Source organism: Sylvia atricapilla, chromosome 26 (assembly GCF_009819655.1).
Source record: "Sylvia atricapilla isolate bSylAtr1 chromosome 26, bSylAtr1.pri, whole genome shotgun sequence".
NCBI lineage: Eukaryota > Metazoa > Chordata > Aves > Passeriformes > Sylviidae > Sylvia > Sylvia atricapilla.
The window spans coordinates 4,586,321-4,611,585 of record NC_089165.1 but is presented as its reverse complement, the minus strand read 5'-3'; the positions used below and the strand labels follow the sequence as shown (position 1 = coordinate 4,611,585).

The window sequence follows — 25,265 nt, the reverse complement described above, 5'->3', positions numbered from 1 at the left end:
TCAAATTCCTCTCCTTCAGCTGCTGTGGAGCTGGACCCAGGGCTGAAATCGGTCTTGATCCTGTCTCCAGCTTCCTTTCCACCACAGCTCTCCTCCTCCTGGGCCTTGACCTAAAGGCTGACCCAGAAATTCTCAGCTTGACTAATTCCCTGTCTCCAGCCAAATGAAAATGTTGTAGCAATTAAAGTAAACGGCAGCCTGATGGCTCTGGGTAGCCAGAGATGAACCCTGTGCCCACTGTGGTTATCAGAGCCCTGAGCCATCGCAGGGCTGTATCCAGGGGACTTTCTGAGGTCCCCAACATTTAACTGGAGTTCTTTTCCCATCCTAGATCAGTGTGTGGATGTTGGTATATCTGTGCACACAGGAGAGTCCAGTTTTTTGAAACCAGGATGCACCAGGGACGTGCTGCTGCCTGTTTCGGGCTCATGTCAGCCCTAATCCAAATTCTCCCTCCTTGTGGAACGGTGCTGAGGGCTGGCACCCAGAGGTGCTGGTGCTTCCCTTGGAGGGTGACAAATGCCATTAAACCAGCCCAGAGAAAGATCCCTGAGACCCCAGGGCTGAGCTGCACCCCTGGGAGCTGTCAGGAGGAGGGCAGGGCTGCTCTGCACTTTTTTGGGAACGTGTTCTGAGCAGCCCCTGAGCTTGTGTTTTGTGAGTGGATTTCTCCTTCCCTGCCCAAAACCAGAGCCAGGAACAGTCGGTTCCCTTCAGACTCCGATTCTCAGCACTCCGCCCTACATCAGATGATGCTTTTCAGTTATTAAATTCTGGTTTGTTCTTTCTTTTTCTTTTCTTTGTTTTGGTTGGTTTTTATTTTTTTCCCTTTCTCTTTCAGTTGGGTTTCATTTCTTTGCGATTAGCTTCGGTTTGGATTAATTGTCTTGTTCTGTTCCCATGACAACTCAGTGTTTGCATCCCACCTGCCGTTGTTTGTTGCTGTTGATGCTGTTTGCTGACCGGATCTTGTCCGGATGTGTCTCCCCATTCCTCCTCACCTTTCCCACCTTGCCTCCCCTCTCCAGAAGGCCACCAGCCCCCCCGAGAAGAGTCATCCCCACCCCAGATCTGTCTGCATGTTGACCCCACTTGTTTCTTTCCGAGTTCTCTCCATCTTGTCTCAGACTGTGACAGGTGTGGTTTCCACCTGGCTCCATTTTCTGCAGTGTGGTACCTCTGGAAGCAGTGGGAAGCAGGATGGAGCAGGGAACAGGGATGTACCCTCGTGGTCAGGGCTGGGTGTTCACCATAGTGGCAGGAGCAAGGAGCAGGTTGCCTGAGGTGGAACAAACGCCGTGGTGCCTCCCTACACCTTTCTGCAGGTAGCAAATGCTCTCCTAGTGTCAGTGGGCAGGTGAGTTTCCCCTCCCTCCCCATCCCCATCCTTGTCCCAGCTGAGGGCATGCTCCCCGTGCTCTCTGCAAATCCGTGCATGCAGGAATGCCCCTCTGCCACCGAGCTGGAAATCTCTTCCTTGCCTCCCAGTGCTGCTTCCTGGCTACTGGATCCCACAGAAAAGGCTCTGGCAGCCCGGTGAGGAGAGCAGAGCTCGCTGTGACAATGTCCCTTGTCACCCTGCAGGACGATGCAGGGGCTGCAGGTGGCTTTTGTTTGCCAAAGCCCCACTAAACAGCAGACAGCCTCTTTCTCTCCTGGAACTGCCCTTCCCCGTGGAAAAGATCCACAAAGCTGGAAGGAAAATCTGGCAAGCCCCAAGGCAGTTCCAGGGGACATCTGAAGGCACTGGGAGGGACAGTGACAGGCTCAGTTCTGCTGTGCTTTGGCATGAGGCAGTGGCACCAAGCTTTGGAGAGGTTGTGCCGAGGTTACCTGGGAACAGACAGCAGGAACAGGGAGTTCTCAGCCCCCCAGAGCCTCCTGCCCCTTGGCCCACGCTGCCTGTGGCAGTTCCTGCATGGCTGCCCCTGAAGCTGGAGGAGTCCTGCACTCCTGCTGCAGTTCCTGCATTTCCCCCAGGTCCTGCATCCTTTTGTCTTTCTTGTGGGATGAGATCCTGCCCTCAGCCCCTCCCTGGGCCCTCGCTGATCCACACACGTTCTCCTTTGTCCATTTCCCTGCGTCTCCCCAAGGAAGGGCCCCCAGCATCCCTCCAGGCAGCTCAGAAAATGGAGCCAAGGAAACCACAGCCTCCCCTTTGCGTCCATGTTCTTCCTGTGTAAGGTCTGGAAGCTGCATCCACCTCTCTGCTAAGGAGATGCACAGAACATGTCACTGTTTTCTCAACGTTAAAAGTTTCATTACCTTGTTTTTCTTATTAATTCTATTCTATTTATTATTCCGCCAGGGCTGAGATGTGACAATGTGAGCCACCACATTGAGTCACATCAGCTAGAAAAAGTATGCAGCATTAAAGTGGGTTTCCCCCTCCCCTCCCTCTCTCTCTCTCTTCTTTCTCCCTTCCCCTCTTGTTCTCCTTCTCCTGGTCTTCCTTCCTTTCTCTGTCGCTCACTTTCTATCCAGTATCCATGTGGGCATTTGCTGCCGCCCAGAAATTATATTTCTCTGCATTTTCCTCTCTCCTTCTCTCTTTCTCTCTCTCTCTCTCTCTCTTTTTTACCTATTTTGCATGATGTTTGTGACTCTGAGAGCTGCATCTATCGATGGAACCGTGTCAGATCTTAAAGAGGCTTCGTTAGGGTTTCTATACCCGAAAACCACAAAAATTTCATTAGAGTTTCTCATCTTTTCCACACTCTCTCTCGCTCCAGGGGGACTGTGTTCCCCTGGACGCTTCTCACATGCAGACACCAACTAAATTCTGTCCCACTCCGGGGGCTCCCTCTCCTCCCTCGTTTATCCTTTTTTTGCCTTTCGCCCCTCAAGTGGAGCGTCTGGAATCGGGGGATGCGACACTTCTCTCTTTGTTGAATTCTCTGGGTCCAACAAGGCAAAACGTTGAGAAGTTTCCATCTCCATCCCAAGCTTCTCCCGGCCCAGCCCACCCGTGCAGCAGCCCCGGGTGGGAGAGGGCCCCTCTCCGGAGGGGACCCCGCCGGCTGGTGGTGGCTGTCCCTCGGGAGAAGGGGACCCGGGCTCAGACCCCACTGGGACAGGGAGGAGCAGGTGCCCGGGGTGTGGAGCGGGGAGCTGGGGGCCCCAGCGGCCGCCGAGGAGAAGTTTGGGCGCTCGCCATGCCAGCTCTTGCCAGTAAAGATGAGAAATTGCTAATAAATTTTTGTGTATTTATCTGTGCTGTGATGGGTCTAATCTTGATCAATGGAACCCTGTTGCTATGAAATATCGCTTTTATGTCTATATTCTATATATTGTTTGTGAAGTACAAATTTATTTGGAGTTTATTTTTTTGGTTTTTGGTTTTCGATTTTTTAATTTCTTTGGTTTTTTGTTTCGTTTTTAATGAAGGAAGAAAATAAATGATGACAAACCCCATCTGTATTTAAATTATCTTTTATTCTTTTTTCTTTTTCTCCTTTCTTTTTCTTTCTTTTTTTTTTTTGGTTTTGGTTTTGGTTTGTTTTTTTGGTTTGTTTTTTTTTTTGTTCGTTCGTTTGTTTTGGTTTTTTCCGTTTTGTTTTTTTGTTACCTCTGTGCGTCTCGTCCACAGTTCGCCGTGTGGCCCCTCGCTTCTCCATCCTCCCTGTCAGCCATGAAATCATGCCCGGGGGCAACGTCAACATCACCTGCGTGGCCGTGGGCTCTCCCATGCCCTACGTGAAGTGGATGCAGGGAGCGGAGGACCTGACGCCCGAGGATGACATGCCCGTGGGCAGGAACGTGCTGGAGCTCACGGACGTCAAGGACTCGGCCAACTACACCTGCGTGGCCATGTCCAGCCTGGGGGTCATCGAGGCCGTGGCCCAGATCACGGTGAAATGTAAGGGATGGGAGCGGGCTGTAGCTGCACGTGTGGGAGGGGGCACAGCTGGGTGTCCCAGCATGAGCGCAGGGGGACACCAGGGCACGTGTCCTGCTCGTGCATGGGAGCGCTGGGACCTGTCACCAGAGTGGGAATGGCCCCTGGTTTGTGCCTGTGGCATCGTGTGTCTGCATGGGGAGAGCCTGTGGCTGCCTGACCTGCACAGGGGACACAGTTCTGCATGTCCTGGTGCTCCTGCATGAGTGGGGTGTGTGTGTGCATGGCCAGGGACAGTCCTGCATGTTCTGGTGCTCCTGCATGAGTGGGGTGTGTGTGTGCATGGCCAGGGACAGTCCTGCATGTCCTGGTGCTCCTGCATTACTGGGATGTGTGTGCATGGCCAGGGACACAGTTCTGCATGTCCTGGTGCTCCTGCATTACTGGGATGTGTGTGCATGGCCAGGGACACAGTTCTGCATGTCCAGATGTTCCCGCATGACTGGGATGTGTGTGCATGGCCAGGGACAGTCCTGCATGGCCAGGTGTTCCTGCATGAGTGGAATGTGTGTGTGTGTGCATGGCCAGGGACACAGTTCTGCATGTCCAGGTGTTCCTGCATGACTGGGATGTGTGTGTGTGTGCATGGCCAGGGACACCGTGGCTGCATGGTGGGCACCTGGCTGCAGCAGTGTCAGTCCCTGTCCTTACCTGTGTGTACACGTGGAGCTCTGTGAGCTCGAGTGGCAGGACAGATTTGTGCACCGTGAGTGCCCATGCTGGGATCTGTGCGTATCTCCTGGGGGATCCCACACACAGGGAAACCCACAGCAGAGGGGAAGCTGGTGGCTGGAGACCTTCCCTTGCTTTAGGACACCTGAGCTGATTGTTGTGAAGAGAGCTGTGGCTCAAATCCCCGCATGCTGTGTCTGTCCTGACATATGAGGCTGGCTGGGCACTGTGCAAGGAGCCCTGGATGGCTTGGAGCCTGCATGCCATCCTGTTCCAAGGCCTGAGATTCAGCCAAGGCCCTGAGGATCTCTGGCATGTGCACCCTTACAGTAGAGCTTAGTTCCAGCATCTTAGTGGCTGTTGTTGCCTCAGCGAGATGGGGAATAAGCCCAGCTTCCAGCTAGTGATTCCCAAGAGGAGCACGGGTGCCATCTTCAATCTATTCTGTCCTCAGCAGGGGAGTATTAAACCCCAGCAGGAGCCCCTGAGGTTGGGTGAGTGTAGAGCTCTGTGTGAGCTGCTGTCTGCTCCGAGGACTGCTGCTGCCCATGAGGGATCTGGGAGAGGCGGGGTGGGAAAGGATCGGCGCGTGGGGAGAGGAGAAACACTTGGGAGAAAGGGAGGGATCAGGAAAACCAACAGTTGCATCAGGATCTGTCTGAGGAAGGTCTGACAGGAGAAGTGAGTAGGGACTGGAGAATCTTGGCGTGACACCGGTCCTGAGCTCCTGCACAGGCAGTGGGGCTCTCGTGCCAGCAGAAGGACGCCTGGGGCTGGACTCGGGTCCTCTTTATTTGCCTGAGTATTTCCTTCCTTCCCTTTTTTCCCTGTCTTACCTGTCAATCTGAAAAGCTGCTGTGTAAGGCAGATTGCTTCTGCTCCCAACTCTCCCATCTCCTCACGTGGGAATCTCACCCTGCTGGTACCTTCTGTCTCTTGTAATTTTGTTTGGATCCTGTTCCCTGCTCTGTTCCTGTGTGTGAGCACCTGCAGCTCTCCCGGGCAGAAGGTAAAAGGAGAAGTTTGAGCTTTACTGTGATCAGACCTAGAGAAGTTTGGCTTCAAGGCCAGGTTGGACAGGACTTGGAGCCACCGGGGCCAGTGGAAGGTGTTCCTGCCCATGGCAGGGGTGGCACTGGATGGGCTTTAAGGCTCCTTTCAACCCACACCATTCTAGGATTCCATGATAAGAAGAGGTTGAAAAGGGAGGTTGAAAAGGGTCTAAAGTGTGCAGTGAGGGGAGCGCACAGAGCTTGAGAACAGGTGAAGTTAGAACGGTACCAGGTGCAGCTGAGGTGTTGAGCAGCTGCAGGTGCAGTCCCCAGCGGGCTCCAGGGGGCTCCCTGGCCAAGGGAGAGGGGAGATGGGGATGAACACGGCTTTGTGGCTTGAGGGGAAGCCCTCCCAGCATTTCAGGGGATTTGTTGTGGAGAGCAGAGCCCGCCCTGTGCCATTCCTTGCCTGCAGAGGCTCAGCAGAACCGTGCAGGAGATGTGAGCACGTGCTGGGAAGGAGTTGCTCTCCCTCCCTGCCCCAGGAGCGGCGGATGTGCAGCTGAAGCCTGTGCTAATGATTCCAGATGTTTAGCTGAACACTTTGCCTTTGATGGAGCAGTTTAAGGAGGATAATAGAGTGGATAACTAGGTTCATCATATTGCAGCAGCGCTTTCCTGAGCTGCCGGAGTTGGTGCTGTGCCTCCAGCTCCTGCAGCCCTAAACCAGACCAATTAGGCACCATTTCAGCACCTGTGGGTTTGTTTTAAATGCCCGTTCTTCCTGATTCTCAGCACTCCCCAAGGCTCCTGGGACGCCCGTGGTGACAGAGACAACAGCAACGAGTATCACCATCACCTGGGACTCTGGAAATCCAGACCCTGTGTCCTACTATGTCATTGAGTACAAGTCTAAGAGCCAGGACGGGCCGTACCAGATCAAGGAGGACATCACCACCACCCGCTACAGCATCGGGGGGCTCAGCCCCAACTCCGAGTACGAGATCTGGGTCTCTGCAGTCAACAGCATCGGGCAGGGCCCTCCCAGTGAGTCTGTGGTCACCCGAACTGGGGAGCAAGCTCCTGCCAGCGCCCCCCGCAACGTGCAGGGCCGCATGCTGAGCAGCACCACCATGATCATCCAGTGGGAGGAACCCGTGGAGCCCAACGGGCAGATCCGGGGCTACAGAGTCTATTACACCATGGAGCCCGACCAGCCCGTCAGCAACTGGCAGAAGCACAACGTGGACGACAGCCTGCTGACCACCGTGGGCAGCCTGCTGGAGGACGAGACCTACACCGTGAGAGTGCTGGCCTTCACCTCCGTGGGGGACGGGCCCCTGTCCGACCCCATCCAGGTTAAGACACAGCAAGGAGGTGAGCACCCGTGCCGCCGAGCTGGGCTGGGGGAAGGAGAGCTGCTGGCTGGATCTGGAGGTTTAAATGTGATGGTGGGAAGGAATTATTTACTCAGAGGGTGGGCAGGCCCTGGCACAGGGTGCCCAGAGAAGCCCCTGGATCCCTGGCAGTGCCCGAGGCCAGGCTGGAAGGGGATTGGAGCAGCCTGGGACAGTGGAATATGTCCCTGCCCATGGAACTGGATGAGCTTTATGGTCTCTTCCAAACCAAACATTCCATGATTCCAAATGTCTTTAACAGATGTAGAACTGCCCAGGCAGTGGTGACACTTTAACTCTCCCTAAAGTACCCAGGAACTACTTTGTCACAGATGAGTGGGGAATGTGCCTTACGTGTTGAGCTGCAAACACACGGTGCTTTATCATGGGCTGTCACCCAGCACATTTTTGGTGTGGGGTATGGGAGGAAACCCTGTGTCCTCAATGGGCTGCTCATGGGCTTCCTACTTCCAGAATCTTGTAATACTGGGATTGATGGGAAGGGTTGCATTCTGCACTGCTGAGAAAGAGGCATTTTGTCCACTGGGATTCTTCCATCTCCAGCAGCTCTGGACACACTGGAGTCCTGCAGGGGGATGTAACTCCACGGCTTTGGAGGCAGGACCTGCCCACGCTGCAGTGTGGCATTTTGCTGCTGACGTGCTTTTTCCACACAGGCTTTGAAGAAAACAGGGCAAGAGCCTCCTAATTAGCCAAGTTAACGTGGTTTCTCCTGTTTCTCCTCTCGCCTCCCCTGCCCCGTCGGCTCCCTCTCCGCGCCAGTTCCTGGGCAGCCGATGAACTTCCGAGCAGAGGCCAAGACCGAGACCAGCATCGTGCTGTCGTGGAGTCCCCCACGCCAGGAGATCATCGTGAAGTACGAGCTCCTCTACAAGGAAGGAGACCACAGCAAGGAGGTGAGCCCAGAGCGGAGCAGGCTTGGGGCTGAGGAGCTCCCGCGGGAGCGAGGGGAGCAGGGCAGGGCACGCCTCGCCTCTGCTGCCTGTTGTTCGGGTTTATTTTTCTCTCCTTCCCCCCCTCGCCCACCCCAGGTGCTGAAGAACTTCGAGCCCACGACGTCGTTCACGGTGGAAGGCCTGAAGCCCAACACTGAGTATGTGTTCCGGCTGGCCGCCCGCTCGGCCCTGGGGCTGGGGGCCTTCACCCCGGAGGTCCGGGAGCGCACCCTGCAGTCTAGTAGGTGTCTCTCCTTTCCCACCCTTCTCTGAGGGCACGGAGCTGGGGCTGGCCTTTCCCTCCGGGGCTGGGCGCACACCTTTGGGACCTGCTCCCCTGTCCCTTCCCCGAGGTGTGAGCCCGGGGCAGAGCTGGGCTCTGGGGCCCGGGCAGCGGGGTGGGAGCCGCGGGCTGAGCGGGCTGAGGGGCGGCCGCCACCGCCCGGGCCACACGGGCGCAGCCGCAGGAACCGGCAGCGACATGGTGGGGAGCGGGAGGGCGAGGAGAGGGGACTGTTCACAGGGCAGACCTTCCCCGGGCGGTGGGGACATGATCCCCGGGCTGTGGGGACCTGCTCCCCCTGCCCTTCCCCGGGCGGTGGGGACATGATCCCTGGGCTGTGGGGATGTGCTCCCCATGCCCTTCCCGGGGCGATGAGGATGTGCTCCCCCTGCCCTTCCCCGGGCTGTGGGGACATGATCCCCCTGCCCTTCCCCGGGCTGTGGGGATGTGCTCCCCCTGCCCTTCCCCGGGCGGTGAGGATGTGCTCCCCCTGCCCTTCCCGGGGCGATGAGGATGTGCTCCCCCTGCCCTTCCCCACGAGCAGCTCCACAGCCAAGGGGAGGAAGGCCCGGAGCTCTGGAAATGGTCCCGTTTGGGCTCCGGCAGAGCGGGAGAGAGGAGCCCTGTGGAGGCTGGGAGGGGGATATTGATGATACCAGGATGGAGCCTGTGCAACCAAAACGTGCTGGTTTTAGTTTAATGGATTGTCTCCCTTCGCTGTTGCCCTGGGGACAATAACCCTGGATGGCAATATTTCAACCTGGGCTTTTCACAGATCTTTGCTTTTAAATGAGGTGTTTTTTCACTGCATGAGTGGCTGTGGCAGCTGTTCTTTGTGTTTTCTGTCTCCTCTCATCTCTACTAAATCACTCCGCTGCAGTTTGGAGTAGCCGGGAGCAGAACTAACTCAGAAGTGGCTCTGGTCACCAGTGTGAGGAGGGACAGCCCTGCTCCCATCCCTCAGAGTCCCTAACGAGGGCGAGCAGCAGGCTCTCAGCTGGGCTTTTTAGCTGTCACATCCTGCTGTCTCTCCCTTGCCCTGTCTCCTTCTCTTTCTGTCCCCTGAGGAGTGGGAAGAAAGGGGAGTCTGTTTCTGCACAGACAGAATTCCTTACCGGGGCTTTCTCAGGCCTCCACTCCATTCAAAGATTTTTTTGGTTTTTCTTTCCTTCAAATGTTTTTCCCCTTTTTCCCTTCTTTTCTTTTTTCTCCATACTCTCTCTACGTTTCATAGGAAAATCCTTTCCTGACTCTGCTGCTGGTTCTGATCCCAGTGTGGTACTGTCAGAGGGAGCATCTCTGTGGGGTGGGGGAAATGAACTGAAAGGACCTGAAAAATAAGTGTTAAACTTACACTCTGCTTCTGTTTTCCAAGGGGTTTCTCTCCTTGAGACCTGTGGGGATGGGAGGCAAGCATGGTCTGGGATTTGTGCTCTCTGGTTCACTAAAACAAGCTGGAAGAGGGGTGTGGGAGCTGGTGGCAGTAGGGCTTAGGGAAAATTTGGCCCTTAAGGGTGAGGAAAAGGGGATCTGGGAAAAGGGAAGGCTTTGGGGCTTTTTCTAACTTGGCATCTGCCCAGAACACGGACGGGTTTCTCTCTCTGTAGCTCAGCTTCCATAGGGAGAGTCTCATTAATTTAATGCTCTTAAGAACATCAGCTGGGCGCTGTCAGTGTCCTGTAACACGGTGAAACATTTTTTCCTGGCTGGCTGTTGGAGGAACGAGTCAATTCTCCCTGGTCCGGGTGACATCCTGCGGCTCACAGACCTTCTGGCTCGGGACAGGCTTTTGTGTCTTCCCTCCTCAGCTCCTTTTCCGTTCAGCTCCTCCTTGGCCTGCTCCATGCCTCTTCTTTCTTCTCTCTTCTGCTCTCTGCTTGCCTGCCTGCATGCCCTGCACCCGATGAGCAGCTCCCTGCTGTCCCTGTCCCTGCCTGGGCGATGTCACACCACGATGGCATCTTGTCTCTGGAATGACAAAGCCTCTCCCTGGTCCTTCCCCCTGCTCCTGCTGTCCCCTCCCAGCGCCCACCCGCATGTGGCAGCCCCTCCCTGCACCTCCCTGCCAGGGTGGCTCCTCCTGAGCATCATAACCAAAGTAAAATCCATTAAACTAAAGGTAAAGTATCTTTTTCTTCTTGAAATGGCTGGGTTTTAACTCTTCAAGTACCAGAGACATAGCTTGTAAATCTGACCGACTCCCCGTGGCTGGGAGAGGCTGGTTTGCCCTTTCTGGTTGGCCATGACCTTCCCAGGCTCCCTGGCAACTCTCCCACTCGGAAATTCCGGAGGGCAAAGCGTGGTCAGCAGGCAGGGTGGGTGCTGTGAGGCTGCATGTGCAGGTGTAGAGGAACAATGGGGCTTTCTCACCCCCTGTTCCTGCCCAAGAAAGGATTTCCCCCACGTAGCTCCGCTCTCCCTCCTGTCCCCCTCCTCACAGTACATGAAGTGAATGAAATACCCAAAGTCTGTGGTACCTAAAGGGTTAAAAAACATGATATTGTGCAAGGTCAGTAAGGGTCATTCTTGTGGCTTGGACAGTCAACTTTAAAGCATGTAAAAGGTGCAGCTCAGGTGAGTACTGGCTGGTCTCAAGCAGATTCACAAATACAGTCCACCCTGTGGCTGCAGGCTCACCGCTGGTGCCTCTGCAGACACTCCCGGATGTCCTGGAGCCCTGGGAGGGTGGGGACGGGTCCCAAAACGCTGCTGCAAACAGCCACAGGCCGAGGCAGTGCTCTCCTGCCTGGGGCTCTGCCTGTGCCTGGCCGCCCAGCCCGGGCAAGGGCTGGCAGCAGAGCTGAGCTCACAGCCCCGGCGGGGTTGGTGGCACTGGGCTCCTGCCACAGCTCCTGGTGCTGTCCCCAGCATCCCCAGGGTGACACAGGGTGGGCTGGATTGTGAAGGAAACGGTGCCATGAGCTCCCAGAGGCGTGTCCAGCGTGGCCAGCCAGCAGCCCTGGCTCTTCTCCTCCGCTGCTGCAGTCCAGGGGTGACGGGGAGGGGTCCGGGCAGCACCTGGGCCTTCTCCCCCCTCACCCACCCCCACCCCGCCTTTTGGACCAGAGAAAGTGCAAAACCATCCCCAAAGGAGGCCTCAGCCCAGGGCCTCTCTGTAGGTCCCTGTGCTGGAGCGTAGAGGGTGAGTGAGCGAGCGTGGCAGCGCAGACAGTGAGCCCAGTGCCAGCTGCAGCTGAGCTCTGCTTCCCGGGGCTTTCAGAATGAGGTGCAGGATGAAGGGTAGGTCAGGTCAGACCCTCTCTGCAGTGGGTTTCTCAGCTGTGCTGGCTTTGGCTGGAACTAAGCAGGAAAGGTGGATTTTAACCTGCCCAGCCTCTGATGAGGACAAAAATAGAAGGGAAGGGCACCGTGGCAGCAATGGGAGAGGGCTGAGTCTGTCCCTCTGTACCCTGAAACCACCCTGAGCTGGTTCTGGGACATGGGATGAGCACCTCTGTCCTGGAGAGGTGCTGCAGCAATCACGGCAGATGGAGAGAGCCAGAGGGAAGGAGATCTGTCACTGGGAATGTGCTGTCCTGCTCTTCGTGCTGACAGTTTAGCAAAAGAGAACAGATTGGGGTCCAAAACTGCCATTTCTGCAGTAGCTGGGGCTCTGCTGGTGGGGGAGGACTCGGGGGGGGCTCATCATGAGCAGAGTGGCATTGTAAAAGCCAGTCATGTGCAGAAACCCACCAGGAGCTTGGTCTGGCCTCGTAGCTCAGTTCCTCTTGTTCTTTTGTAAGAAAGTCTGTAAGTTAGCAGTTGAAGCGTGGAAGGTAGGTAAACAGACTGGGAATGTTCTGGAAGGAGTCACTTTTTATATCAGTATTATTTTATTATTATGATTTCCTTTCTGGTGTTTTTTTGTTTGTTTGTTTGTTTCAAATTATTGGCTTGATTTATGTTTTATTTTCCAGTTTGTTCTTTTTGGTTTGGTTCATTTGACATCTTCTGTGTTGCTTTGCGTGGCCAGCCATGGCCAGGGCTTGTCAGCCTCCTCACTGGGAGTGCTGGGGAGAAAAGGGGGTCATTCTTCCAGGTTGAAGACAGCAATAGTGCATAAAAATAGAAGGAGAACACCCAAAATGTCCTACTGGGCAGGGTGCTCAGACAGCAGTGCAAGGATTATCTCTGCCCTTTTTGAAAAGCCATTTCCCTCTGTCTCCTGGAGGCTCCTGGAAAGTGTGTGGCTCTCACTCCAGTGCCAGCTGGGCTAAGTGTGACTGGATTTAGCAGAGTCCTCAAGGCAAACTGGGCCTAAACATCTGGGTTGACTCAAGGATAGGAGTAAGAGGCTTGAAAACAGCCGTTCCTCACTAAAAGAGCTTTTTGTTGATTAAAAAGCATCAGAGGAATGAGGAGCAGTGACCAGCACTGATCTACTGCTTCTTGCAGGTGATGCCTGAGGGGCTTGTGAGTTCAGCCCATTTCCTGCCCTGTCTGCAGAGAGTTAAAAGCTCTTTATTGCAGTTGGGTGATATTGAGTTTATCGATTTGCCTTGACGATGTATCACACTCTGCTTCCCTGGGCTGATCAGTTGTCATTGGTGACTGGCAGAAGTGAGATCTGCCCTGGATGGTGGAAGCTGTCCCTGCCCAGAGCAGGGGATGGAAGGAGAGGAGCTTTAAGGGAGAGCTGTGGGTTCCACCTTCCCCACCTCCTGATCACCCTTGGACAGGCGTCTGCTGCCACCCTGAGAAGGTGCCTGGGTAGGGCCACAGTTCCCCAGGTTTTCTCCTGGGATGTTCAGAAACACTCTGGTGTAGTTCAGGCAGAGAGTGCAGTGGGAATCAGACCTGCTGCTGCTTTGGAAAATCCCCTGGATACCTGGATACCTCACCAAACCCACTGCCTCCCTCCTTCTGCAAGCATTTTCTCAAAACCCTCCTCTTCAAACACCACTGCTTGGCAGTGTCCTGGGCATTCCCACTGTGGGATTTGGCCTCCTCCCGTCTGGGGACAACTAATCACTTCCATCTGGAGGTACAGACTCTTAAATTTAAGCCTGCTGGCAAAAGATTTGCTTTTCTTACTTAATTTTCACAGATCCCTTCAAAGAAATTCAAGATCCCAGAGACTGAGGTTGGAAAGAAGTGCCTTTCCAGCCCGAGCAGGATTTGCCAGGCTGCTGTAAAACAGGGAGCCAAAGGAAAGGGCTTTTATAGGGTGCAGCTGGGTGCTTAGCTGGTGCCAGCTTAGTGGAAGCAGCAGGACCCCTCTTGGCTGGCCCGCTTTGCTGGTTTAGTCCTTTGCTTTACACCATTTCAGTTTTGATGCCCCATTTAATTTCTGCTGGCTTTTTTTTTTTCTTTTTAAAAAAAAAATCCTCTTCATTTTGGAAAAAAAAAAAAAAAAGACAACAACAAAAAAGCTCTCTTCTCTTTTAATTTTATCTTCCTAAACCAAACTTTTGTACGTTTTATTTTAGATTTTTTTGTTATCATTTTTTCCTTTTTTTTTTTCTTTTATCTTTCCCATCTTTTGTTTTTTTTTTTTCCCTCCCCCCCCTCCTCCCCTCTCCCTTCTTTTCCCCTCTCCCGCTCCTGAATTTTCCCCCCTCGTAGAACCGTCTGCCCCCCCTCAAGATGTAAAATGTGTCAGCACCCGCTCCACCGCCATTCTGGTAAGTTGGCGGCCGCCTCCGGCCGAGAGCCAGAACGGCGTCCTGGCCGGCTACAGCGTCCACTATCGAGCGCTGGACTCGGAGGACACGGAGCTAAAGGAGGTGAATGATATCCCCCCAACCACCAGTCAGATCCTGCTGGAGGCCCTGGACAAGTGGACCGAGTACCGCGTCACCGTGGTGGCTCACACGGAGGTGGGGCCGGGCCCGGAGAGCTCGCCGGTCATCGTCCGCACGGATGAGGATGGTGAGTGAGCTGCCCGGGGGCTCGGGGCTCCTGGCCCTGCAGGGGGTGGTGTCCGTGCTGGGAGGACACAGCAGGGTCCTGCCCCTGCTTCTGGACGGTGCTGCAGGGGGATCCCAGGTCTGAGCTGTGCGGCATCCTCTGTGCCATCACCCCTGGGTGAGCCCTCTGAGCACTGGGGTCTCTGGGCTGCCCTGCCCTGCCTTAGAGCGTTTCCTGGAGTTAATATCTCTGAGTCTCAACTGCACCACTCCCCCTGAAAAGATGCTCTCACTGAGCCAGGAGCAGCCCAGGCCCCGAAACCTTTGCTCTGAGAAAGCCTTTGCTGCCGGAACTTGGTTTCCTGGAATCATTTTATATCCTGAGTTGGAAGAGACCCACAAGGGTCAGCCAAGTCCAGGTCCTGGTCCTGCATGGGACAGCCCCAAGAATCCCACCCTGTGCCTGAGAGCACATTTTAAAATATTAAAGAGTTCTTCCCACACATTCCTTGTTACTACATTCCTTGTTACTACCTCCTCCTTAAGACAGAGTTTTTGTCAGTCGTAGAAAGGAGGAATCTGTTCAAGTTTCAAAATCTTGAGTGACAACAGTTCAGTGGCCCCACTCAGAGCCTTTAATTTTCCTGGTATTCCTACAGTAAAATAAAACCAGGGAAAAGCATGAATGGGTGCATGAAGGGAGAGGAGCACCCTCACTGTGAGGGTAGGACCTCAAATAGTATAGGTCAAGTAAATAACATATAGAAATCCAAATTTTTTCAGGTGTACTTCATCTATTCCAAGTAAAAAGAATTTTTAAAAAGCAACAGGTTTGTCCCCAGGGTTGGTCCTGTTTCCCTGAGCCTCTGCCCACATCCCAGTGTAACTCAGAGTACCCTGCTCAGGAAGTGGGGTTTCCTGGTAGATGCCCTCTATGATTGGTATTTCCAAAGATTCAGCCCAAATTCCATCCAAGCCATTTTCTGTCCTGAGATTCCACCGTGGTTGTAGCCACAACCCCCTGTCCTGGCAGAGAGATGATGGAACTCCAAGGACAAGCCCTGTCCTGATCCTCTGTGCCCTGACCTCCCACAGGCAGGAGCAGAGCTTTTCTGGCTCCCTGGAAATCGGCTTTGCCCTCAGAATTGGGATCTGGAGCCACAATGGCTCTGTCCATCTGGGCAAATGGGGCACGGAGGAGCCTGGGCAAGGCTGGCTGGATGGTGGGATGTGCCCAGTGACAGGAGCTGGGACACTCGGGTCCCCCCAGGGCTCAAATCAGTGTGTGACATCCCCTGATGACACCCCAGTGACAGAGCCCTTGCACGCCCGCAGTGACAGGAGGTGGGACAGTCAGGTGCTCAGGTCCCCCCAGGGCTCAGATCAGTGTGTGACATCCCCTGAGGACACCCCCAGTGACGGGAGGTGGGACACTCGGGTCCCCCCAGGGCTCAGATGAGTGTGTGACATGCCCCGAGGACACCCCAGTGACGGGAGGTGGGACACTCGGGTCCCCCCAGGGCTCAGATCAGTGTGTGACATGCCCCGAGGACACCCCGGTGACGGAGCCCTTGCGTGCCCGCAGTGCCCAGCGCCCCGCCGCGGAAGGTGGAGGTGGAGGTGCTCAACTCGACGGCCATCCAGGTGTTCTGGCGCTCGCCGGTGCCGAGCCGGCAGCACGGCCAGATCCGCGGCTACCAGGTGCACTACGTGCGCATGGAGAACGGCGAGGCCAGGGGGCTGCCCCACATCAAGGACATCATGCTGGCCGACGCACAGGTAAGGCCTCACCTGGCCGAGCCCCGGGGGCCGGGAGGGGTGGGGCTCTGGCGCACCCCGGGCAGTGTCACTGGGCAGAAGCCCACGGGGAGCTGTGGCTGTGTCTCTGCAGCTCCTTTGTGCTCCCAGACAATCTCACTGGGGAGGAGAAGGAGCTGCTGTCCCAGCACTGAGATAAATACCCATCCATCCGTCCTCGCTGTGTCTGGGAAATCTTTTAATTCAGGCCAAGGCCACAGTGGAATCTACTAATTTCTCCCACTCTACTTCTTCCCTCATGCTTGCCTGGTAACTTCTGACCTTGTGTGGCTGCTTGCTCAGGGACTCCTTCCTCATGCTGTGTCTCTGTCTTTCCCTTCTTTCCCCTCTTGTATTCTCACGTGCCAAACCTCTCTTGTTCTCTGCCCAGTGGGAAACAGATGACACTGCTGAATACGTAAGTAAAAACATAAAAATCCTCCCATGCTGGTTCTGCCTCTTCCCTTCTCCCACTTCCTGTTGTGCTGTGATATTTTCCTTTATCGTTTTTTCTTTTTTCCTTTTTTTTTTTTTTTTTTTTGCAATGCCAGTGTGCCTGTTTTAGAGCCTGATTTTGGTGTTCCCATGCATTGTCCCCTCCCTGTCACTGCTCTGTGACCCTCTGTGACTGTGTTGTTCGTCAGCACGCAGCAATCCCACAGGGTTTTCCCTTTGGCTCTGAAGGAAGGATGGGTCTGCTGCTCCTCCGTCGGGCGGCAGATGGGATATTGAATTTGGGACTGCTTCGAACATATGAGAATCCTAAAATAGTTTGGATTGGAAGGGACCTTAAAGGCCATCTTGTTCCACTCCCAGCTGGGGACAGGGACCCCTTCCACCAGACCAGGAGCTCAGATGGGCTCCTTTGCAGCACCTCTGTGTCTGGAAAAGATGCCTGGGGAGCATTGGGAACACAGAATCCAGGAGTCCTGAGCTGTCACGACATGAGGAAAACCTTTGTGCTCTCAAAGGGCCAAGATTCTTAGAGACCCATTGATGCAAAGCACTGAATTATTATTGGTGCTTTTTACCTTTGAAATACCTTGAAATCAGCTTGGATGTTTGGCAGTTGCTATTTCTGCTAAAATGATAAATGTTTTCCAAAATCCTACAGCTACCAAGCAGTAGCAGAAAGCATTGTCTCCGTGGGATGACAGGGTCCTAAGACAGCACACGACTCAAGTGCTTGTGTTTGTGTCTCCTGGGGCTTGCCAAGAGCCCTGCACAAGTGAGAGGCCTCCCTTTGAGGGAAGGAGAATGAGTCTCATGGGAGGCAAAGCCCCTTGCCTAAAATCTTAATAAAACCCAGTGGCAGGTGTGAGAGCAGAACAGGTTTCTTGGCTTCCAGAAGCCAGACCTGTCCCTGCCGCTGTCGGCTCCAAAATCGCTGATCAAAATCCCACTGTTCCAAAGCTCTGCTGTTCCACTCCCAGCTCACCATCGGGGAAATAGCTCTTTCAGGACTAATGAATCCTTCCCAAGCACTGCTCTGAGATTTAATATTGAAAGCACAAAGGGGTGAGGAGAGAGGGAAGCCATAAAACATGCACAACATTCCCATCTCCCTCCTTTCTGGGGCCTTGGGGAAAACCCTGCTGCATGTGCTGTCATCCTGTTTGATTTAGCACGGGTGTTCCTTTTCCAACACAGCCCTTTGAAAGGCTGGATCCCTCCTGGGGAAGGGCTGTTCTTGAGGCCAGTGTTCCAACAAAAGCTCCTGGGAGCCAGGTGTGGGGAGGCTGATAGAGGATGGGGAAGGAGGGGGTGGGATTTAGCAGGGAGCTTCAGCGTGAGCGGAATGTGTCGTCTTGCACTTTGCATTCAAGAGATCCCTTTAATATTATGAAGGCATTAAAAATATCTCTGAGGAGAGAAGAGAGGGGTAATGGTGAAAAAAATGTAATCTCCCTGAAACCTCTGAGCCTCCTCTGAGGCCACACAGTGGAGAGGAAAGCTTTGAAGGGAGCGACAGCATTTGGATGCTGAAGTGGTTTGTGAAGACAGGGAATGTGTGAGAGGCAGATCTGGAGGAGGACGCCTTGCACAGCCCCTGCAGAGGCAGGCTGTGTTTGCAGAGCTGGGGGTGCCTCTCCCTTCTGCCACTGCCCCAGAGTGTCTCGTGCTCTTGGATTCGGTGTTCCTGCATGCTGGAAAAGGGCTGAGGCTCCTGCAAGGAGGAGAGAGCTGCTCCTGGGTGTGGGGCTGGATACTGACACCATTTCCCTTTGGCGTGTGGCAAACAGGAAATGATCATTGCTGGGCTCCAGCCGGAGACTGCCTATTCCATCACCGTGGCTGCCTACACCATGAAGGGAGATGGAGCTCGCAGCAAACCCAAAGTGGTCACTACCAAGGGCGCAGGTGAGAGCCTTTCATTCACTCCTTCCCTAAAGTCCAGGAGCTGCCCCAGACTCACCTTCTTCCATCCCACTCCTTTCTTGCAGGATGGACTTGCAGCAAGAGCCAGGCTGCCCCAAAGGCAAAATTAGATTTAGTAAGGCAGCAACCCCTTCATTCCTCACATGCAGTCCTCACCAAATGTCACAGTTTTCTGTCCAGTGCTTCAGAAAGCCCAGGCACACCCAGAAACACAACAGACGATGAATTTGTCACCTGTAATCTTGCTGTAAATTGCAGTGTACCAGAAGGAAAGTGACTCTCCCTGGTCTGACCCCAGGCAGGTACACTGGGGACAGGAGAGTCTGCTGTCAGGGTGGTGACCTGCAGAGACCTGCAGAGCAGCAGGCAGACAGTGGTGCTTGTCCTGCCCACTCTTCTCTTCTGGTGCCACGTCTGGAGGCACATCCCCTGTGTCCACGACTGGTGGAGGGAGAATCTGACCTTTCTGCCTCCCATTCCTGGGACCTGGGCTCTGCCTGCACGTACCAGCCAAAGCCTTTTCCTCCCCTCACCCTCTTCTTCCCCTCCAGTTCTGCCCAGATTTCTCCTCGGTGACGCCCTGGTTCTCTGCTTTCCTTCTTCCTGAGGCTCTCCACCCTTTCTGTTTTGCTCTCTGGAGCCTTTCTCTCTGCCTGGCTCCCTTGTCACTCTCCCTTGTCACCCTCCCTCATCTCTCCCCAGTAGGATTTGCAGGGCAGGTGATCAGTCACAGAGGGATGTTTTCTCCAGCACAGCAGCTATTACCCAAAACTCAATTTCCCCCAACTTGAAATAGCTATTTACAAAAAACCTCTTTCAAATGGCTCTGTAACATTCTTACCTTCTTTGCAGTCTTGAGTCAATACACCTTCTGAGAGGAGACATTTCTTTCTTTATCATTCAGGGCTGGGGGCTGAATTTAAATACAGTAATACATCTGATTTTCCCCTTTACTGTCCAAACCAATTACAAAATGAAACACTTCCCCCTCTCTGCACTTTCTTCTCACCTTTATTCCAAGCAATATTTGTTGTGCGGATGTAATACTTTCAAGCTCAGCTGATTACAGTAACATTTGTGATAAAAACTGAAACATAAAGGTAATGGCACTCTTTTTCTCTTTAATGTGCTCCTCAGGCATTCCCAGGGGAGGAGGCTGGCTCTCCCAGCACCATCCCTGCCATTCTTTGGCAGTTTGGAAGGAACTCAGCATTTGTTTCAGAGACAGCCCCTCGTCCCCACTGAGGTGTCAGGCAGAGGTTCCCCAGTGTGACCCTTTCAGCGTCCCTGGCACAGCAGGTCCTGCCCTGCTCCCTCAGCCACACTCCAGCCCTCACCTTTGGTCAGGCTCGTGCTGTGGGAGTGGGCTGGGATCTCTCCCAGCTCCATTTTCTCTCCTCCTGTCCAACCAGGAGAAACACCAAGGCGGAGAGAAGGAAATTGGATCTCTAATAGTGGAGCTGAGTGTCAATGACGCGTGAGCTGCTGGAATTAATGCTCTGCTTTCTCTGGCTTCGGCAGTCTCTGAGCCTGCACGTGTCATTTAACTGTGGCTGTGGGCTGGCTTAGCAGTCAGGCAGTGCCAGGGCTCATTAGGCAGAGACATGGCACTGCTGAGCTCCCCAGAACCCCACGTGTGGGGAGCTCACTGACAGGTACGGAGGAGCTCACTGAAAGTGCACCAGCACTGGGAGTTCCATTCCTCCAGAGGAGAGGAGCAGCGCAGAGCCAGCAGCAGCTCTCCCTGCCCTCTGACTCACACACAGTTTGGGCTCTGGCTCCTCTGCCTGTGCTTCCTTCTGTCCCCAAGTGGGCGATGAGCTGCCTGCCAGCCCTGTGAGCTGGCCCCGTGCCTGCTGCTCAGGACCTGGGGCTGCCCAGACTTCCTTCCATCTTTCACTGCTTCACCCTCAGCTGCTCTGGACTTCCCAGCCTGGGCCAATCTGTTCCAGTCTCTTTCTGCATGAGTTGGGCTGTGTAATGGAGAGAGGGAGGGAGGTCGGGACTTTGTGGGCTCCAAAGCCCACAAAGCTTTCTGTTTCTCCCTGTCCTGGGAAGCAACTGGGACAGGAGGCTGGGAGTCAGGACTCCTGAGTCTGTTCTTGCCAGCAGTGGGAGGGTGAGTGGTCCAGGGATAGGGGAGGAGCTGTGCACATCTTTCCATCCTGAACACAGGGAAGAGAATAAATTTATGAGTGTGTCAGCACCTCACAGCTGACGTGCTGCCAGTGCTGCTCATTAGGGCCCCTCCACCTGTACAGGGTGGCAGCAGTTTGGAGCCAAGCTGGGCTTGAGGAACCTGTTGCTGCAGCTGAGGAGTCCCTGCGGCTCCTATCCCCTGCCCGAGCCTGGCTGAAGGTGTCTCTCTTCTCTCCTAGTCCCAGGAAAGCCCATCCTGTCTGTGCACCAGACAGAGGAGAACACTCTGCTGGTGAAGTGGGAGCCCCCTCTGGGCGCGGAGGGCCAGGTCTTGGGCTACCGGCTGCAGTTTGGCCGCAAGGACGTGGACCCTCTGGCCACGCTGGAGTTCTCGGCGCTGGAGGACAAGTACGTCGCCCCCAGCATCCACAAGGGCGCCACGTACGTCTTCAAGCTGGCCGTGAAGAGCCGGGCCGGCTTCGGGGAGGAAGCCGTGCAGGAACTCACCACCCCCGAAGACATCCCCAAGGGTTACCCGCAGATCCTCGAGGCGAGCAACGTCACGGCCGTGTCGGTGCAGTTCGGCTGGCTGCCCCCCGTGCTGGCCGAGCGCAACGGAGCCATCGTCAAGTACACCGTGGCCTACCGGGAGGCCGGTTCTCCCGGGAACCTGCTGGAAAAAGACCTGCCCCCCTCCCCAGAGAACTCCTACACCCTCAACGGCCTCAAACCCAACACCGCCTATGACGTTAAAATCCGTGCTCACACCAGTAAAGGCCCCGGGCCCTACAGCCCGACCGTCCAGTATCGGACGTTCCAGCTGGACCAAGGTAGGACTTACCGGTTTCTCCTCCCTCTCTCCCCTTGTGTCCGGGGCTGGTGCCGGGAGGCAAGAGAGCTGGAGAGGTCAGGCCAGGCTCAGCCGGGCTCGTGAGTAAATGCAAAGCACTCTGGTGTCACACTCAGTCCCTCCGCTCCTCTCTGCCTTGGGCCAGGTAAGTCCCTTTTACCGCTTTCTTCTAAGTTAAGTCCGGACACCTTCTGTCGCTGGCGCCCAAAGGGGGGGCCAGTCGCTGTACAGGTGGGAAGAGCGTTTTCTTCAGCTTTTGCAAGCAGCCAAAAGAAAAGAGCAAAAATTTTAAAAAAAAGCAAACCCTCAAGCCGTGACCTGGGATGGGTTTTTCCTCACCTGAGCATGCTCAGCCAGGCAGCACCTCGTTCCTGCAGCAGCCACCCAGGCCCAGAGTGTGGGGGCAAAGCCACGTGCCCTGCTGGGGTTAGGCACGGGGACAGGGAGCACTGGGAGATGGACCTTGGCAAAACTCCAGCACAGTGGAGGAGGGAGCAATCCCTTCTGTTCCTGCAGCCACAGCCAGACCCAGCCTGGCAGGCCCCTCTTCCAGCACTTGACATTCTCTTCCTTCTCTTTCCTACTCTTCCTTCCCTCTGCTGCCTTTTCTTCTCCTTTCTCCCCTTCCTCCTCACTTTTTTCTCTGCAGTTTTACCCAAAAACTTCAAGGTGAAGATGGTGACAAAGACGTCTGTCCTTCTGAGCTGGGAGTTCCCTGAGAATTACAACTCTCCTACCCCATACAAGGCAAGTGCAGGAGTTTTTTCCCGTGTTTGCCCCAGCTCTGCAGGGCCGGGTGTTCCTGCAAACCAAAGGGCTGGGGAGGAAGGAGCTGGAGCAGGAGCAGCCTTGCTGAGGGAACAACCTCCTCCCTCCCACAGATCCAGTACAACGGGCTGCACGTCGACGTGGATGGACGAACCACCAAGAAACTCATCACCCACCTGAGGCCCCGAACCTTCTACAACTTTGTGCTGATGAACCAGGGCAACAGCATGGGGGGGCTGCAGCAGAACGTTGCAGCCTGGACTGCTGCTGACATGCTGTCCAAGAAGCCAGAGGTGACCCACAAGCCTGATGCTGATGGCAACGTGGTGGTGATTCTCCCCGACGTGAAGAGCTCTGTGCCTGTCCAGTATGTTTCTGTTTCACTGCTGGGGTGGGGTGCTCAGTTCGTGTTTTTGGGGTCAGCCCTGATGGCTGGAGACCACCACAAACCCTCAGGGGCAGTACCAGGAGGGTGATCGCTGCATTTCCAGCCTTCCTGACTGTTGCCTTTTGGAGGCACTTCCACAGCTAACAGGGAAAGCCAAAGCACAAGGAGAAATGGGGCTGCCACCAAATCCAGCTCCTTCCAGGAATAACAACTGTGCTGAATGAAAAATAAGGGGCTTGAGCCAGTGGGGCAGTTTGGCCAAACTCACATCAGTGTTTATGCTCCCTTCTTCTGTGGCTGATTCTTTTTCCTCTTCTCATCCCCAACACTTAGAGCTTTCTACATTGTGGTGGTGCCTCTGAGGAAGTCCCGGGGAGGACAGTTCCTCAACCCCCTGGGCAGCCCTGAGGAGATGGACCTGGAGGAGGTGAGTGTGGCTGAAACTGGCCTCAGCTGGGGGAGAGAGCAGCTGGAATGGGACGGAGCGCCGAGGGCTGGGAGGGGGTTTGGGCTCCTGTGCTCCTCGCTCAGGGCAGCCGAGGAGCAGCCGCTCTGGGAGGGCTGGTTAGCCTTTCCTTGCTGCTCCTTTCCAGGCTCTCAGGGTTGTTCCTCTGCCTCCCGCAGCTGGTGCAGGACATCGCCAGGCTGCGGCGGCGGAGCCTGCGGCATTCCCGGCAGCTGGAATTCCCCCGGCCCTACATCGCCGCCCGCTTCCGCTCGCTGCCCTCCCACTTCGTCCTGGGGGACATGAAACACTACGACAACTTCGAGAACAGGGCCCTGGAGCCGGGGCAGAGATACGTGCTCTTCATCTTGGCCGTGCTGCAGGAGCCCGAGGCTGTGAGTGCTGCCCCGGCCCTCTCCCGTCCCTGCCGCTGCCCTCCCGGCCTCCCTGGGGCTTTTCCTTCCAGCTCTGGAGCTTTGGATGTGGCCCTTGTGCCTGATGAGCTGCTTGTGCTTGTGCCTGCGTTTGTCCCTTCCAAGCACCGGGGACACGAGCAGCTGTGCTTGTCCCAGGCTCCGTGGACACAACTTGTGCACTTGTGGCTCCACAATGGAGTCCAGAATGGGGAGGAACATTGAATTATCCCTTCAGGAGAGCACAAGAGTTCAGAGAGCCCTGGGTCAAACCCCTTTTTGAACAATAATTTCCTTTAAAGGCTGTTCTTTAACTCCTCAGAGCAATGACCCCAGACATTCTGCTCCAAGAGCATGTCACACTCTGAGTATTGCTGAGTTCCTCTCCAAGCACAGAGGGGATCCTTTTTTTATGGAAAACTACAAGTTCTCTCTACCAGTTCAGCATCTCTGCTGTTTTCACTGGGGCTGGACTTGGCTTTATGAGAACAACTATTTTAATATTTACCTGCCTCGTCCCTCACACACAATGGGAAACAGCCTAATACTTTGTTGTTTTTAAATCCCCCTGTGGAATTGTAGCAGGGAGCTATTGGAAATTAAGGGTTTTCAGAGGTTTTTCCCCCAATAAATATTTAGTTGTGTATTTGATATTAAAGCATTAGGCTGACACGCTCCTGAATGGGTTTCTCAATCGGATTACTGCAGCTTGAGGTAATTTCTGCTTTAGAACAAGGTGCTGCAGACTCACTCCCAGTGGCCTGGATCCACTCCTGAGTGTGGAGCAGCATTCCAGCCTGCTCAGAGCTGATGGAGTTCAAGGACCCAGAGCCCCTGTTCTTGTCCTGGCCCTGGCTGCTGTCCCAAACCAGGCCAGTTCTCTGTGCTGTTCAGTTTCTGGAGTTCTTGTGTAGGATGAGAATTCATCCTGAGTCTGGACTCTGAAGGGTTTGATCCTCCTCAAGAACCCAGCTCAGTGCAGAGGCAGCAGAGGACACACACACTGTTTTACTACTTTATATTTATTTGTCGGGGTTGGGTTTTTTTCAGTCACCAGACCAATCATTAATTCTTGTTTTAATCCCTCCCCTCTTGCTCTGTAATCCCATCTGACTGTCAAAATCCAGATGGTTACATGAGAGCTGGGGGAAAGTGTTTGTGTGTTTATGGCAGTGGTGAGGGCTCAGGGCTGTGGTGGAACAGAAGCAGCTGGACCTCCAAAAGCACCTTCCCGGCCATGAGAAGGGGTGAGCCACAGGCACAGGGCAGGCTGCAGCTTCACATGGTGTGATCTTTCCATGCTCTGTCTCTCTGGAGCGTTGGAAGTGGAAGATACTCCTCATGTGGGTGGTTCAGGAACAGGGCATTTTCTCTGGACTGAAGGGGAGAAGACCAGGGCATTCTCTCTAGGCTGGAGAGGGCATTTTCCCTGTGTCCATTTGGGTTGTGCTGGCAGAGCTGGCCTCCTGTCCAGCAGTTCCTCCTGTGGGATATCGTGTGCTTCCCCATTCCTCATCCCATCTCTGAGCTGTGTTCCACCTGTTCCCTGTCTTCCAGACCTATGCTGCCAGCCCCTTCTCTGACCCCATCCAGCTGGACAACCCCGACCCCCAGCCCATCATTGATGGTGAGGAGGGGCTCATCTGGGTCATCGGGCCCGTCCTGGCCGTGGTCTTCATCATCTGCATCGTCATCGCCATCCTGCTCTACAAAAAGTAAGAGCTGCTCACTGCCCACGCCTGGGGTGGTTCTCAGTGTCCCCAGAGTTCCCTGAAGGGGATTTCTGTCCTGGTCAGCTGAGGGCTTCCTGAGCAGCTCGTGGTGTGTGGATGAGAACTGGGGGCACACGCTCAGGGGGAGGGGAAGCAGGGGAATGAAGGTGGCAGTGGCCAGCAGAGGCTCCTCGGCTGGGACAGCTCCATCCCAGGGTGAGGGGAGCTCTCCCAGCCCTGCTCCATTTCTGACCTGCACAGGTGTGTTCCCCTCTGCACAGGAGTGTGGCCCCTGCAGCCCAGCATGTGAGGCTGCTCTGGGGCAGG

The 25,265-nt window shown here is 54.8% G+C and overlaps 1 protein-coding gene across 1 annotated transcript in view; it reads left to right on the top strand.

The window, feature by feature from the left end:
• PTPRS (protein tyrosine phosphatase receptor type S) overlaps nucleotides 1-25,265 on the top strand; it is a 90,576-nt gene that overhangs the window by 44,691 nt on the left and 20,620 nt on the right. The window contains exons 6-19 of the mRNA XM_066336258.1: nucleotides 3,590-3,859; nucleotides 6,358-6,939; nucleotides 7,743-7,876; nucleotides 8,012-8,156; nucleotides 13,764-14,069; nucleotides 15,633-15,826; nucleotides 16,236-16,262; nucleotides 18,088-18,205; nucleotides 20,602-21,192; nucleotides 21,862-21,959; nucleotides 22,094-22,347; nucleotides 22,702-22,795; nucleotides 22,993-23,208; nucleotides 24,784-24,941. Of these exons, the coding sequence (XP_066192355.1) occupies nucleotides 3,590-3,859; nucleotides 6,358-6,939; nucleotides 7,743-7,876; nucleotides 8,012-8,156; nucleotides 13,764-14,069; nucleotides 15,633-15,826; nucleotides 16,236-16,262; nucleotides 18,088-18,205; nucleotides 20,602-21,192; nucleotides 21,862-21,959; nucleotides 22,094-22,347; nucleotides 22,702-22,795; nucleotides 22,993-23,208; nucleotides 24,784-24,941 (3,187 nt within the window). The remainder of the gene's footprint in view (nucleotides 1-3,589; nucleotides 3,860-6,357; nucleotides 6,940-7,742; nucleotides 7,877-8,011; nucleotides 8,157-13,763; nucleotides 14,070-15,632; nucleotides 15,827-16,235; nucleotides 16,263-18,087; nucleotides 18,206-20,601; nucleotides 21,193-21,861; nucleotides 21,960-22,093; nucleotides 22,348-22,701; nucleotides 22,796-22,992; nucleotides 23,209-24,783; nucleotides 24,942-25,265) is intronic.